This window comes from Nicotiana sylvestris, chromosome 9 (assembly GCF_000393655.2).
Source record: "Nicotiana sylvestris chromosome 9, ASM39365v2, whole genome shotgun sequence".
Lineage (NCBI taxonomy): Eukaryota > Viridiplantae > Streptophyta > Magnoliopsida > Solanales > Solanaceae > Nicotiana > Nicotiana sylvestris.
Window position 1 is genome coordinate 185,096,977 of NC_091065.1, and position 16,904 is coordinate 185,113,880.

Below are 16,904 nucleotides of genomic sequence, written 5' to 3' on the forward strand. Positions count from 1 at the left end.
AAGCCTTAATTCCAGTTGAAATAGGTGAGCCAAGCACACGGTACGATCAGGCAACGGAGGAATCTAATGATGAAGAGATGCGGGTTAGCCTAGATTTACTTGAAGGGAGAAGAGAAGCTGCATTGATAAGGATGGCAGCACAAAAGCAAGTAATTGAACGATATTACAATAGGAAAGCACGCCTCAGATTTTTCAAAATTGGGGACTTCGTGCTTAAAAAGGTGTTCCAATCTGCAAAGGCTGCTAACTCAGGAAAGCTAAGTCCAACATGGGAAGGACCGTACAAAGTCCGTGACATTGCGGGAAAAGGAGCATACCAGTTGGAGACAATGGACGGTAAAGTTTTACCCTCACATTGGAATGCCGTCCACTTAAAAAGATATTACTTTTGAGAAAGTACCTACGGTCAGGTATCATCATGTTAAAATTTCTCTCTTGGATTATTAATATTTTACTAACGATTTTAGATGCTAGGCAAAATACCCTAACTCGTGCCAAATGATGAGTCATAACCTGCAAGGCAAAATGGAGTATTCTTAAATTCCTAGCCCAGGGTTACAATTAATCTGATGGAAATACACACGAGTTAGGCAGTCTTCATCTATAATCGCACCTTCGAGTCCCGTATATCTTTCTGTTTCAGGAAAAAGGGCCAAAGTAAAAGAAATAAACAAGTGCTCGAGGCTTCATACTTCACCGCTCAAACACTTGGGGGACTACAATACTGTACACAGATACGTGTAGAAATGCAGATACGAATATCGAACAACAGAGTCAAGTGTTGAGTAAAAGTTACGAAGTCTTCAGCATTCATGAGAATAATAGAGTCATCTCTCAAAACTCATAAGCAAAGTCATCTCTCAAACCCTTCTTAATATATAAAGATAGGGTCATGACTATGTACTGAAACAGGTTATGAAGAAAAACCTTGTTTATTCTATGTTATGTACAAATCTGTTACAAGAAAAATAGTTACGAGAAAGTTGTAGATGTATTGTAATACATGTAACAGTCGAACACTTGATAAAGTTTATGAATAAAAACTTGCCAAAGTTGTTTCATACCAAACATGTGTATTCCTATTTCTTTCATTGTATTATAACACCATTATGAAGTTGAGACGTCTTCTTCATTAAGTGTCGATAAAATAAAATGGCCCTCTTTTATAAGCCTCATGTTGATAATCCATGAGAAGAATCATAAAGCATTTTAAAAGGATAAAAATGCTAAGCTATTCTATAAGTCCTAGATAAATATGCAAGAATAGAATATGCAGAAGTACCGATAAAACTTCTTAAAAAAAACTAAGTACAAACTTAGTCAACAAAGCATTTGTTTTTTACAAATGCCCCATTATGATAACTGGGGACTTCATCAAAAGATCCTTTACAGCAATTTCATTTTCAGCTAGTCACTGAAGGGTTTGGAACATCAGAAGTTTCACCCTCGGGAGCAGGAATTGCAACCCCAATTGCTGCAGTAGCCACTTCTTCATTTAAAAGTTTTTCCGTTCCAGGAGCTTCAAGTACAGGAGAAGGAGTATCAGTAGATTGTTGACTTTTCTCGATGGTATCTACGACTTTGGCCAGTTCAGACTGCAAGTCAAAACCTTCCTGAGCAGCTTCCGTCAAAGCATCACGGCGAGATTTCAGGAAAGCCAAACTCACCTCTATGTTGAAGTTCTCCTCCAGAAGTCCATATTCCTTTTCCCACATAGCAAGATCATTTTTTAAGATTTGGTACTCAGCTAAATGGGAATCAAGGGAAGCTTCAAGAGAGGCATGAGAACTCTTCAAGGCATGAATCTCGTCAGAGGAGGTCTGTAAGTCAGTTTGAGTTTGAGTCAAACTTTGCACTAACTCTCCTGCATACTCTTCTTTCTTAGCCAAAAGTGCCTTAAGCTCCCTAACTTCTTCACTAGCCTTGGATAATTGTTCTGAAAAAGAGAATTCCAAAAGCTCTTTGTCTCTTTTAAATTGGCTTGAAGAAGCCTTGGCAGTTGCCAGTTCAGAAGTCAAACCACGGTTTTGCTGCTCCAGGAGGTTTTTATTTTCTTGCAACTCCTCTATGGTCCCTTGAGCATTTTCAAATTGTTCTTTCCAATTGGCTGCTTCAAGCTGGGCTCCCCTAGCTATTTCTTCGGCCTCGTGGACAGTTTTTTCAGACTCACGAGCTTTTCTTTCCAGAAGGGAAATTCTTCCCATTAATTCCGTACCAATGAGGTTAGCCTACAGAGACAACTCATAGAAATAAGGGATTGAAGATAATTAGAAAAAAAAACTTGTTGGTAAGAAGAGGAAAAATACCTTCAAAGTAGAATGAACTATGTCATTCATCAGAGTCATGCAGCTATGGCTCTCCATTTTCTTCTTCTCAATATCTCCAATTAGGGGCTAGAGCCAAACATCGGCTCTACCAGTCTTTCTCAAGAGGCTATGATTGGCAGGAACTTCCAGAGTAACACTTCTCATAGTCATACTTCCACTGCTAGAACCCGTCTCTGTACGATGAACAGAGGGAAGAGGAACAATGGAAGGAATGGAAGGAGAAGATGTAGAAACAGGAATGGAAGGAGAAGATGTAGAAACCAGCGCAGGAACGGAAGCAGGTGCAGTAGAAACTGCCAAGGGAACGGACATAAGAGTGGTAGAAACTGGCAAAAGAAAGGAAGTCGTCAAAACTGGTAAAGAAATACTTACGGTTGGCAGAGGAATGGAGGAAATAGGAACGAATGAGGAAAGAGGAGCTTCATCAAAAATAGGGCCGAGCTCGCCACTCCCGAAACCACTATCAAAAAGATGCTGAATTGACTCATTATTATCTCTTGGTTCGGTGTCCTCGTCAGAATGAATCAAAACAGGCTCGGTGGTGGAGGTTCGAGCAGGATTGTCTTCAATTTCATCATCAATGATTATTCGCCTCCTGACCCTTGGCCTGGTAATTAGGGAGGTACCCTCCTCTTCTTCAGAACTTTCTTTTATAGCTTTCCTTTTTGGCAGCAAGGCTCGAGCCTTATCCAAATCAAGAGCAGCATTCGCAGACATGCGAATGTCCATAGCTACTTCAGCTGTCATTCCTCTAATGCCAAATCCTGATTAAAGGATGGATATACATGATCAAAATTGAGGAAAAAATGCTTAACATGTAAAAAAAACATATAAAAAGGGGCATACCATGTGTTTTGACCTTCCAGCCATGTAAGGAATAAATCGATTTCCAAGTTCTTTGCTCCCTAGAAGCAATCTTCAAAAGTGAGTCTACCCAACCACGGAAGTTGGGAATAGGTTCCACATCTCCCATGGTTGCTACAAAAAACCAAGAAGAGACGAGGTTAAAAACAGAATTTCTTTTGAAATTCTCAAAAGTAGGTACGGTAAATAAAAGGAAACCTACGTTCAAAATTCCACTTCTCAGGGAAGGGAGTATTTGTTTCGCCAATCAAGTCCACCGTACGAACAACAACGTAACGGATATACCATCCACGATCTTTGTCATCTTCAGGATTTACCAGAACTTTTTTGCTCCTTGCAGTTAAGGTAAAAAACCCATGGCGTATTAAGTTAGGGTGGTATAAATGAATGAGGTGAGAGAAGGTGAAATTGACATTGGCTTTAGAGGATAAGTATCTCAAACAAGCCACTGTTCTCCACACTAGTGGACCGATTTGGGCCAAACAAATTGTAAAGAAACGGCAAAAATCAAGAATAACTGGGTCAATCGGAGGATTAACACCTAAGGTGAAGGGGTAAGTATAAACAAAAGAATACCCACTTCTAAAGGAGGAAATTCTTTGATTTGGGGAAGGAATTGACATTCGAAGACTATCCTTCCAGTTACAATCTTTTCTTATGGTGGGGATTGTAAGCTCGGTTACTATTGTAGGGTAAGTATCGGCTTTTTCTAAATTTGCAATTTGCTTTTGAAGAGACGTTTTGTCACTTTCAAAAGACAAATTGCTGGGAACTATCTCATCAACTGAGGGTTCTTGAGAAGAATCAAGAATTTCTCTACTTTTAGAAGAGGGGTCCTTTGGGATAGAACTCCTTAAAGAAGAACCAGAGGAACCGCCTCGAGTAGATTCTAACCCTGTTCGAAGCCTACCTCCTCCGCCTCTTCTGTGTCTAACAGGGGCGTTGGGGAATTGGTCTAGAATTGGAACTTTTTTACGGTTAGGGTTTGAAGAAGACATTGTTAGGAAGGATAAGTCGAAAGAAAGTAGAAATAAAGAAGAAAGTGTTTGCTGAAGATTTGAGAAGAAGACAAAGGAAGAAAAAGTTATGTATATAATGGGAACCGTCAACCTTAGAAGTGTAATGATAGAAAGCCTATAATAAAGGCAACTATCACTTCGTGAATAGTGAGAATGAAGAAGTTTTGAAAAAGGGTGTAAATAGCAAAATCAATCAGAAAATGACACATGGGCGGAACATTAAATGGAAAAGACTACTGAGGCGTTAATATTGTCATAAGCATTAATTGTGGCGAAAATTCCTTTTTTATGAAGATCCACTTCCCAATTATTTAATTAATAAATAAATAGAAAGTGGGGGGACTATCTGTATTGGAAAAAAACTGAGTTTATATTAATGATGACGTGGCATGACACGTGGTTTGGTTAAATGGTCAAAGCGCAACAATTTACTAAGAGGCACGGATGGAGACAGCCACGGAAAGAAGAATTTAAATAGGCACGAGACGAAGTGCAGATACGAGTCTCGTACCAATTCAAGTCATTTACAGCCAACGGATTAGAAGACATTAAAGACAAAGATCTGATGACAGAAAGGAGTCCAAATTCATTATTAAATACCTGATACGTTAGAAAATTGGTATTTAATAGGAATGATTGTATAACGGCTTATTTAATATCATTTATTACTCATAATTATATCATTAAAGCTGAAGCTTCATTCCTTTACCTAGAATTATCTATAAAAGGAAGAAGTATCATCATTTGTAAGGACACGGAATACTATTGAGAATTCATTGAAATACAAAACTATTTGCTGTTTTACCATTATTCTCAAACGTATTTTATTTTTGTCTCTTGATTATCAGTAACCCGAATTTCTTTTTAGCTTTGACCAAAGACTCAGATTTTTGGTTAAACAAGTAGGTTACCTAATATGCACCCGAAGGGTAGCGGTTGAGGGTTTCCTGGGAATTTTCCAAGAAAAAAAAATATTCATGTGTTTGAAGTATTCTTTTGCATTATCACTTCTAAGGAATTTTTGTCAATTGTGTCTAAATTTATATTGAAATTTTAAATATTTGGCACAACTCGGATCTTTCTTTAATAAGTGGAATAATACCCAAGTAATCCTGATATGATCATCTACATATAAAAGATAAGAACCAACTAGATTCAGTAATCCTGAATGGTCCGCACACATCTTGTTTTCTATCGAATTCTATAGTATTATCTCTAATTTCTTCTTGAATGTAGTGGGTCTGGGCTACATTACATATTGTGTTGGCTTGTGGTTTAGTTGCCTAAGGGCTTATGAATTAATTGCCTACATTTGTACTTGATTTTTGTTTCTCAAACTCTTCTAGTTCATGTCCATTTTCAAATTTTGGTGCCAACATAAATATCATTAATTAGGTTAGTTGTAATTGCATGTGGTAGTTTCAAATTATGGGCCTAGTATTATTCTACGTCCAAGTTCGTTTCATATTTCTTTAACGAATTTATTTTATTTGAACAATTCCAAACCATAGGACTTAATCAGATTATTCATATATCTAATTTACACCTAACAAATAAATACATGATATGCACATTTCTATCACCTAATTAACTAACATAATTTTATTATCGCTTTACTATTTAACATTATACAGAGGTAGGAATAGTTTCGGTGAAGGACAAGATGTGGGAAGTGAGGTTTATGTGGTTTGGGCATGTGAAGAGGAGAAGCACATATGTCCCATGGAGGAGGTGTGAGAGGTTGGCCTCGGTTTGTCTGAAGAGAGGTAGAGGTAGGCTAAAGAAGTATCGGGAAAATGTAATTGGGCAGGACTTGGCGTTGCTTCAGCTCACTAAGGATATGACCCTTGATAGAAAGGCGTGGAAATCAAGAATTAGGTAGAAGGTTAGTATGTAGTCGAGTGTGTGTTTTCCCCATACCAGTAGTATTAGTAGTCAGCCTTGTATTCCATTATTGGCAATCTTTATTACTACAAATTTTCTTATTATCTTGTTATTGTTACTACTTGTTCTCTTATTATTTTGTTGTTGTTACTGTTTGTTTTCTTATTATCTTGCTGTTGTAATTGCTGGTTGTTACTGCTTTCTTTTTTATTTCTTTGAGCCGGAGGTCTATCGGAAATATTCTCTCTATCCTCAAGGTAGAGGTAAGGTCTGCGTACGCATTATCCTCTCCTGATCTTACTCGATCGTAAAATTATATTGAGTTTGTTGTTGTTGTTATTGCGAAGACTTTTATTTCGATGCACAATCTAAAAAGAGGATGAGCGGACCCGGGGCCACGGACAGGCCTTCCGAACATCTCCGTTAATGGCGCAGTGATTAGTTGAAGCTTGGCCCTGTGATTCCAATTCATAATTCAAAAGTCAATGTAGGAGTCAATGAATCATTTGAACAAATTTTAGAACTTTTCCCACTAATTTAAGGGCACTTATGTAAATTCAGAAAGATAAGGGGCCCAAAACCACTTTCTTTAAATTAAAGGAAAAATTAGTGTCACCTAGCCATGTTGTATGCATGTACATGCTCTTACCATGCACCCGCATTTCGTATAGCTTCTAAATGTTGACTTTAATTACTTTGGTAACATGACTTTAATTTTCAAATATTTTTTCCCTAGTCATGTTATGCAATGACAAAATTACTTGGGAAAAAGTCTGAAAGTCTACCTTTAAATTTTAGTTTGATAACATTTACCTTTTTTTTCCTTTGTCGGTGTGAGATACTACAACTCCTTTTCTTGTATAATGGTGTGGAGGTCGGAAACTAGGGTAAAAGGTTAATAGATACTCGAGAGTATATTTTTTTCATACCAGTGTCAAATATTCTTCTTGTACTAGCATATCCTTAGATTTTATTACTACTGATTGTTTATTTTGCCTTAAATATCTTATTATTTTACTGTTGTTATTTCTGCTATTGTTACTGCTTCTTTTTCATAGTTTCTTCGTTGCTACTATATTTTTTTTCAATAATGTTGTGACTACATTTTTTCTGAGTCTATCGAAAGTAACATCTCTTCCTTCACAAGATAGAGATAAAGTCTGCATACATAATATCTTCCCCAAACCCTTCCTTGATGTTGTTGTAGTATTAATTCTACAAATCAATTCCTATGTAACATTTTGGTGCTTCGACGAAGTCACGTGTCAGTTTATTAAGCAAGGTACAGGAGAAACAGTAGGCTTCACAAGCATCTGAACACTGCCTCTTCATATTTTAAATTAAAAGACAAAAAGGCAAAAAAAAATAAAAAAAAATAAAAGAAGAAGAAGAAAAAGAACTACAATACAATAATCAAGTACCATGTACTCTGTCTCAACTTCGTTACCTGTACAGTGCACGTCCCAATCAATACTCTATACAAAGTCTACATTCCTTTTTTTTCTCTCTCTCTCTCTCTCTTAGATTACAATTACAATATGGTGGTTGGTTCCCACAATTGCAAAAGGAGAATATGCAATGAGTTTTTGGAGAAGAAGCAGAAGAAGAAACTTATAAAGCAAATTGAAGAAAATTCAGAACAGCATTTGGTCACAAAATGCTCAAACTCCAACGTTTGCTCTTCTTCTTTTGCTTCTGCTTGGCTCTCAACATTGCCATTTGTCGCCCTGGTCAGCCTCTTTTATGCTTTTTCCTTTTATACAATGTGAATTTGATGAAGGGCTTTAAATGGTTTCTTAATTATTTAGTTGTAATTGTGTTTGGATATTCAATTTGTTATAATTTAATTTGATTGACTAATGTTAACTTTGCAAGTAATTTACTGTTTTTGGTTGATTCTATGATTATGTTGTTTGATGTAGTCATGGTCCTTGTGGTGCCTATTATGTGGTACCTTACCCTAATCATTCATTATAATCATTCAACACTGGGTTGGTTGTTGTTATTTAAATTTTATGGACTGACAAAGTAAAAAAAGTAATCACATGTAATTCTATATGAAAAAACATTAGTAATTGTTAATATGATAAAAAAAAAGTAATTGACTTGCTAGTATAAGTTAACCTACAATGATATTGTAAATAATCTTTTGAGTGTATATATAACTTAAATTCTTTTTGATTTTGGAATGGACTTGCTTTGATTTGATATTTTTAGTAGATGAATGTAGTTCTAATGTCCTGAATACAGCTAGAGGTGCTTTTTTCCCCCTTTTTCCATTTTATATACTTGTTTTCTTTAAGATTGTTGAATGATTTCTGAGCTGTTTTCCAATTTAAGCTATCGTAATCCTTAAAAAGTAGCTAAAGTAGTCTGTATTTAGGCGTGGATAAAATGCAAGAAAGTGAAAAGGGGTAAACTTTTTAAATCTATTGAGCTGGTGTAACATTTTTATTTTTTGGTATGACTTTCCCTGGATTTTTCAGTCGAGGGGAGGCTACTACGGTGTGAGGGGGTCTGAGTATGATTTGGCAGAGTCAGAGAAGTTCTTCTTGCGAAGAAGCCCATGTTAGATTCAACATTTCCCAAGAATCCACTTCCATTCCTTGGACAGAAAGATATATATAGCCACAAAAGAGGGATTAAGTGGATTGGAGTTGCTTGGGCGGTAGACAGAGGCTGATGTAGAGTATTGCCACCGGGTTCATTTGAACCTAATGCTTACAATGTGGAGCATAAACTGATGTATAAAAATTCACTAAAATTGCGACAAATAGTAGATACAAATATACAATGGGTTCAATGCTAAGAACCTTAAACTTTGAACCAATAAATTTAAATTCTAGATCAGCCTCTGCTGGTAGAGTCATAATGATGAAAAATCATCATGTCTAGCTCGAATAGATGATCAAGCATGCTGCTATAATCTTGTATATTCGCAAAGATTCTGATCTCTTCATTCCATAAGTCGATGAAATATCTTGAATCTTGGGTTAAAGAGGAAAGAAATAAGTGGGATGTCTTCACATTCTTATTGAGCAGCTCTAGCTCTGCTTTTCTCATATGAAGTTTTTGGTGCATTAAATTGGTGTACCATTAGTGAATAATAACGTCATAAGTGGTTCTCTTGCTTCCATTATAACTGCACTTGTTCTGCCGTTCTCTTGATTGCCAATGCTCTTACATGAGAATATAAGGGCTGCTCTTTTATTATTGATTAGGTTCTTTCAAGTTGCACTTTTGTTTACTATCTATCTTGTTTATTCACTGCAGCACCATATGTAATGCGAATAAGCGGTGGAGCTCGAAATGATGTTCGTACTGCCCCTACAAGTACCCTTTGGCATAAGGATTTGGGATACACAGGCGGCATAGCTAAGAATGCAACCCGCCCAAGTTTCATCACGCCTCCACTCGATACGTTACGGTATTTCCCTCTATCAGAGGGTCCTGAAAATTGTTACAATATCAATAACGTGCCCCACGGCCGCTATTCAGTTAGGATCTACTTTGGATTGGTTGCAGAACCAAGTTTCGATAACGAACCTTTATTTGATGTTTCTGTTGAAGGGACCTTGGTTTATTCTTTGCCGTCTGGTTGGAGTAATCACGACGATGAACGAGCATTTGTTGAAACTCTTGTATTTCTTGAGAATGGTACTGCCTCATTTTGCTTCCACAGCACGGGTCATGGAGATCCTGCTATACTTGCGATTGAGATTCTCCAAGTCGATGACAAAGCATACTATTCCAGTCCTGGATTTGGTCGAGGGAAAATCTTCAGAACTGACGAAAGACTGAGCTGTGGAGATCATAATTCAAAATTTGACATTGACTACAATGGGGATCGTTGGGGTGGTGATCGGTTCTGGGGTACAATCATGACCTTTGGTCAGAATTCTGATAAGCCCATATCTACTAAAAGCATCATAAAATCAGCTTCCCTAGCACCAAACTTCTATCCACAAGCTCTTTACCAAACTGCTCTTGTTAGTACTGACAATGAGCCAGATTTAACATACACGACAGACGTTGACCCCAACAAAAACTACTCCGTCTGGTTACACTTTGCAGAAATTGATCCTTCAGTTACAGATGTGGGGCAGAGGGTCGTTGACATCTCGATAAATGGAGACACTGTATTTCAGGATGTTGACATTGTGAGAATGGCCGGGGGTATTAACAGCGCTGTCGTACTGAACACAACCGTTCCGGTCAGTGGCAGGACTTTGAGTATCACATTGCATCCCACAAATGGAACTCATGCCATCATTAATGCCATTGAGATTTTTGAGGTTATAACCGCTGAATCTAGAACATCACCAGAGGAAGGTAAAACTTAGATGTTTCACTTATACTTCTTGAATACTTGTTTTCTGACTTTAAACTGGGAAAGAAACGACTAAATAAAAAGTTTGTACACGTTTTTCATATCAGGATACACTTTATATTTTCCTTGGTCCAGCTTGTGACTTTCTCATTTTACTTCTTTTCTTCTTTTCTTCTTTTCTTTTTCAGTGAAGGCTTTGCAGTCACTGAAACTTGCACTTGGACTTCCTCTTCGTTTTGGATGGAACGGTGATCCATGTTTTCCGCAACAACATCCATGGAGTGGAGTAGATTGTCAGTTCGATAGAACTATTAACACATGGGTCATCGATGGGCTGTATGTTCTTGACCCTGAGCTTAGATAGAAAAGTTCCTCTCTTTCCAGAGAGAGATAGACACACACACACACACTTGACGCGCGCGCACACACTTAGCATATATTCCTTCTATTGATGTTCCCCACGTAAATGTAGAAGTTTTACTGGAGAAATTTCTGGACTACTTAAAAATGCAAGGTGACTTAAATTTATTTGTGTTAATTGGAGTCAAAAGAAAAGGAAAAATGCAGATAGAGAAGTGTTTATCATCCTCTTTGTATGTATGTAATTACATATCTTTTCTGTGAATAAATCACACACGCAAACATAATTAGCTTTTTGAGTAACAAAAATATTTTTAAGCCATCACACCTCTTGGGGTGCGACCCTGCATGAATGCGCGATGCTTTGTGCCTCGACTGCCCTTTATATAATTGTTGGTCTTTGTTGGTCCCCGCTACTACCACATTATTATGTTTGTTTTATCAAGACTCTTTTGTATTGTATGTCCTAGTTATTCAAAATTTTCTGGGATAACTTGCCTGCTTTAGTGTGCATCTGTTTCTGTACTTTTGGGCTTTTGTTTAACAATGTATTTGGAAGATCTGCATGTGTTTGTTGCAGTCAACTTGCAAAATTGTGAAACATCGTATCTCTACTCTCTATTCGCTGTGCTAATGCATATATTTACAAGCTTGATTGGCTCATTTCAGCTTGTGAAAAATGTGCTTTATGTTCATAGCTTTTTTATTGGAGAACATATTTTCCACTTCCATGTTACTATATTTTTGTCTTAATATGTGTCCTCAATTTATCTTTCTCAAATCTTGGCTTTTGACCATATTCATGAAGTTTCTGGTATCTTAACGTGGTCTGTTTTTACACAATGTAAATCCCTTGTATTCCGCTGCTATGCCTTAAATAACTCATTGGTTTCAATCTTTTTTCCTGTAAGGTCAGTGGCCTGGACAATCAAGGTTTACATGGTTTCTTACCAGATGATGTTTCTCGATTGCGCCATCTTCAGAGCATGTAAGTAGAAAAATATGGGAGTTCTGCTTTCTTGGCAATATACTATTTTGATGAAAGATATGTTGCTGCCAAAGATCTTCTACTGCTTTAAATAGAGTTAATGGTTGTATGAATCTTAGCGATCCTCTGTCATGTCTATATGCAGCGTCTGACCTCTCAAATATGACCTTCTGATTTATATCTGTTTGTGTGCAATTCACAGAAATCTGAGCGGAAACAGCATTCACGGGCCAATTCCCGCAGCACTTGGAACAATAACTAGTTTGGAGAAATTGTGAGTAAAGCTTACAAAGACTTATGTGCTTTTCCGTACTCGTTTCTACATTTCTTTGTTGCCAGAGTTATAGGTTATAAAATGTGGAAACAGAATGTTTTTTCGCCTTACTTTCTGAGTATACTAGGCATACAATATATACTTGCTATAATCCTCTTTCAGTAATAGTACAGCCCAATTTCCTCCTTGAATATTATGATAGAACGATTAGGGGCTCGTGATTTTCATATTTGTGTCGATTAAAGATATTTAAGTTTATTGCTCTTTATCATATCTATGATGGAGTCGTGAATGTGCGTGCTGTTCCTTGGTTATTTCTGTGATTAAATATCTTCGCTTAGTGATGGCCTAACAAAAGTTGCACAACAGGGATCTTTCGTACAATTTCTTCAACGGGTCGATTCCTGAAAGCCTTGGGCAGTTGGCCTCATTACAGACATTGTAAGTTACTTCAATGAGCTCAGTTAAGGACATGAGACTGGTCAATAACGAGCTTTAGTTACTAATTAGTTTATTACAGGAATCTCAATGGCAACTTGCTTTCTGGAAAAATTCCTACAGCATTAGGTGGAAGGCTCTTGCACCGAGCTACCTTCAAGTATGTTCTCTTAATTGAACATTATTGGCACAAGGCTTGCTCTTAGTGAAGCTTCCTTCAGAAATTGCATCATAACTATAGTATGAAGTTGTTCGCTATTAGCAATTTCACATAGTTTTTCTTTTGTCGAACTTTTTGTTGTCAAAATTTACATACTGCTTAAGGTCGTGATTCAATTTGTAGAGGCCTCGACAAATGAAGCTTGCCTTGTCATCATTTAGTGTGGGTGTTTTGGCGTTTTTCCTTAAAAAACATGCTGTCGTAATAGGTGTAACCAATGTCATGTATCAGAGGCGGATTTAGGATTTAAGTTCTACGGGTTTTAGCCTCTAAGATTCTTAATATTGAACCCATTGTATTTTAAATTTATGAGTTCATATCTACTATTTTCTACAATTTTAATAAATTTTACATATAAATTTATGCTCTGTGTCAAAAGTACTTAGTTCAAATGAACCTGGTACCCGTATGCTGCATCCGCCTCTGTCATGTATGTCTCTAGGCAGAGATGCTAATTCGAACTTATCGTTCATGTGTTGAAACTAATACGACAATTCATGGGTATATTAACTTGAGAATCAGATAAAGAAACTCCGATATTTTTGTTCATCGGTGCTTATGCAAAATACTTACTGTGGATGCTTTCAGTTTTACTGATAATGCAGGCCTTTGTGGTATTCCTGGACTACCAACATGTGGACCGCATCTTTCTCTAGGTGCCAAAATTGGCATTGGCTTAGGGGCGTGCGTGGCTGTTATAGTTATCGCCATCTGCATAACCTGTTGGTGGAAAAGGCGACAGAATATCCTCCGAGCTCAAAGAATTGCTGGTAAGATTTTTCATTTCACATATGTCATGTATCCTTAAACAATGATCTTAGTGAGTCTATTGGATCTTTTTCATCGATGAATCACTGTGTTTTTCCTTTTACACAGCAAGAGATGCTCCATATGCAAAGAAAAGAACACATTTTAATCATATTCAAATGACAAGACACCATGGTCATTATGAAACTAGACACCATGGTCATCATGAACATACTCGGACAGCTGCTGAGAATGGACCTCCTTTACTTACTTGAGTTCGAACCTACTACCTAAAGCAATTTTTGAGCCAACTTTGCCGCTACACTAAAAATTTCCCTTGTGTCATGGAGTTCAACAATTTATGCGCATATCAAAAAGAATTATTTACAACCTATTTGTGCAGTATAATTTTTCGATGAATGGAGTTCAATTGAACCCCCTCCCGGCTATGTAACTCCACCGGTGGTGCTTGGTGACAATATTGCCGGATGCAATGCTACAAGAAGTCTGTTTTGTGACTAGAAGATGTGTATAATGGTTATGCAAAGGAAACAGTTCAAATGCCATAGATGTACTTCAGTGTCAAATACTTGCAGATAACTTGAAGGAATAGACAGAATGGTGTATATTACATGTGTTCTCAGTCAGTTTTGGTTACATATTTGTAGCATAAGAACTGCGTATTACTGCTAATTTTACTTTACCTTACCTTCTTAAGATTTTGCTGGAAAAAACTATGTAAATGTAGTTTGTATGCCAATATTGGCTCTTAAATCTTTACTAAATGATTCAACAATTTTTCAATAGTACTGAACAAAATACAAATACAAAGAAGAAAAAGTGGTAATTAATGCTCCAAATCACATTTTAAACATCATTTCCTTTTACACAAAAAAATCAAAAAATCAAAACATGACTGAAAGAGCAGCACTGGTAATAACTGAAGCCACTCCAACAACAGCAACAAGAACAACTCAATAGGGGTCTGGGGAGTGTAATGGGTACGCAGACCTTACCGTGGGAGATAGAGAGGTTGTTTCTGAAAGACCATCGGCTCGAGAGGAAGAACTTTACTGTTAACGCTTTGTGACACACTTTCTGCCAATCAAGACACCAGTTGGAGGACTAGTTACCACAATAGTACATTGGCTATATAACCAATATGAATATTGAAGAAAACTTCCTAAATTAGACCTTGCTCTAAACAATCCCTTCACCTCAAACTTCACTCTTCCACTCTCCACTTCCTTCTTCAATTGTTGGCTATGTTCTAAAGGTAACCTAACCTGGCTACTCACCAAATGAACATCTTGAAACCTCGACTCGTGGCTCATCGTCGAAAAAGGGTCGATATAACTCGAAGCTAAAAGATTACCACCATGATAAAGATCTAAGATAGCATAATGGAAATCTACTCTCCCTCTCTTGTTTGGATTTGTGAAGTTTGCAAGTATAGTAACATCTGCATTGAGGAGATAGCCCATGTCAAGATAGGCTGCATTGAGTGTAGCACTTGTAATGTCAAACTTTGGATTTCTTGGGCGAAAGACAAGATAGATGATGAGGATTGCTAGGCCAGCCACTATTACCATGACCCAAAAAAGTGCACAAAAACCAGCTACTAGCCATGTAAATGGCTGAGTTTTACGCCTTGTAGGTACTCGCACCATACCTGAATAAAGTACAGTCAGACCTCTCTATGACAATATTGGTATATAACAATCACTCACTATAAAAATATATTTTTTATGGAACCAATTTTCATACTATGTTATAATATATGTTTTCTATTACAGCACTTCGCTATAACATCCAAAAAAATCTAAAACAAATGAGACTGTTATAGAGAGATTTGACTGCAGTCAAAAGCAAAGTGAAGAAAAACGCAATTATTCACTATAAAAGCAAGTTTTTTATGGAACCAATTTTCATACTATGTTATAATATATATTCTCTATAACAACACTTCGTTATAACATCTAAAAAAATTCGGAACAAATGAGGCGATTATAGGGAGGTTTGACTGTAGTCCAAAGTAAAAGTGCATGTGTCAAAGTTTGTTGGGCCTTTAAAGTGCAAAACATCAGTTAATGTGTGGGCTTTAGTGAAGAAAAACGGGGTAGCACAGATAGCCATTTTTAGGGATGTTATTTAGAGATTAGCCAATACTTATTTTGTCCTAAAATTTTAAACTAAAAATCTTAACATCAGGACACTCAGAACATTTTTGCCCTGAAAAATTGAGCTGAAAAACTGAAATTCAGAATGCACTGGCTAATTCCTAAATATCAGCCCGTTAAAGTGGCTACCTGGTGACATTTCTACAAGAAAAAACGTCAATAGAGAAAGACCAAAAATAGAAATGTAACACAAGAAAATGTAACTACAATTACGATCAATATTTATTTGGCCAAAAGAGTGGCAAACTTTAAGTGGCTGGCAGCCTCTACTAAATCTTTAAGTTCTTATTCTTAATCAGCAAAAATTTCATTTTCTTAACAACTAATGTATCACTTTTTCACCCATATTTTATCTAGTGTTATCTTAAATCTAGAGCCTATCAGTGAAGATACGACGCCTTACTACCTTGACGCCTAAACTAAAGTGCCAACTAAGCGCGCTTTATACGAGCCTTTGACAATATTAGACTCACCTGAAGAGTGACGATGATGTTGGCTATGTGGCCGAGATCCTGAATGTGGTTGTTGTCGTGGTGGCGGTACTGGTGTTGGTAAATGAGAGTCACCAGAATAGGGTTGTGGTCCTGAATGTTGTTGAGGTGGCAGTACTGGTGTTGGTAAATGAGAGTCGCCAGAATAGGGTTGTCGTCCTGAATGTTGTCTTATTGGCACTGGCAATGTTGGATTTGGAAAATAAGAGTCAGAGCCATGTGTTTGATCTCTTGCATTTGGCGGAGAGAAATGAGGATGTTGTGGTGCATGTTCAAGAGGAGGAATATTTGGTGGAAGAAAATAAGGGTTGGTCTCACGTTGACGATACATTATGCACTAGAAACTGAAAAACGAGGGCGTCCTAGAGTTACTCCTGTAGTACCACTAGTGGATCCAATAGAGGATCCTGTTAGAGCATTGAAGGTGTCAAAGACAAAGACAAAGTTATTATTATCAATATTGTAGTGAAGTTGTCTAAAGAGATGACTTCAATAAGACTTGTAAAATATAGTAGGAGGATTGGTTGAAAGGCAAAGAATAAGAATTTGTCAAAGCAAAGAAGGCAAGTAATCTTAATTGCTTTTTAGTATACGTTATTCTAAGCATTTGTATGCTTACTTCTTAATCTTGGGACAACAATTACTTTTCCTGTTTGTGATTTTTGATTTTGACCAGTCACCTCTACATACAAAAAGAGAAAAATAGGGAAGATTTTCATAATTGATATTCTTTTTTTTTTTTAAGACGGAGAAAGTATGATTTGTTTTTTTTACATAGTATT

At 36.9% G+C, this 16,904-nt stretch overlaps 2 protein-coding genes across 2 annotated transcripts; one reads left to right on the forward strand and one right to left on the reverse strand.

Moving 5' to 3' along the window:
- The first annotated feature begins 7,629 nt into the window (after positions 1 to 7,629).
- Positions 7,630 to 14,257, forward strand: LOC104232133 (receptor-like protein 4). The gene is made up of 9 exons (XM_009785244.2): positions 7,630 to 7,824; positions 9,368 to 10,426; positions 10,613 to 10,760; positions 11,701 to 11,772; positions 11,975 to 12,046; positions 12,416 to 12,487; positions 12,567 to 12,644; positions 13,293 to 13,474; positions 13,581 to 14,257. Exons 1-9 carry the CDS (start codon positions 7,752 to 7,754, stop codon positions 13,724 to 13,726), a joined length of 1,902 nt encoding a protein of 633 aa, XP_009783546.1. The 5' UTR covers positions 7,630 to 7,751; the 3' UTR covers positions 13,727 to 14,257.
- Positions 14,058 to 16,586, reverse strand: LOC104232132 (uncharacterized protein At1g08160). The gene is made up of 2 exons (XM_009785243.2): positions 16,105 to 16,586; positions 14,058 to 15,123 (listed from the first exon to the last, which is right to left on the reverse strand). Exons 1-2 carry the CDS (start codon positions 16,451 to 16,453, stop codon positions 14,528 to 14,530), a joined length of 945 nt encoding a protein of 314 aa, XP_009783545.1. The 5' UTR covers positions 16,454 to 16,586; the 3' UTR covers positions 14,058 to 14,527.
- Between the last annotated feature and the right edge of the window lie 318 nt (positions 16,587 to 16,904).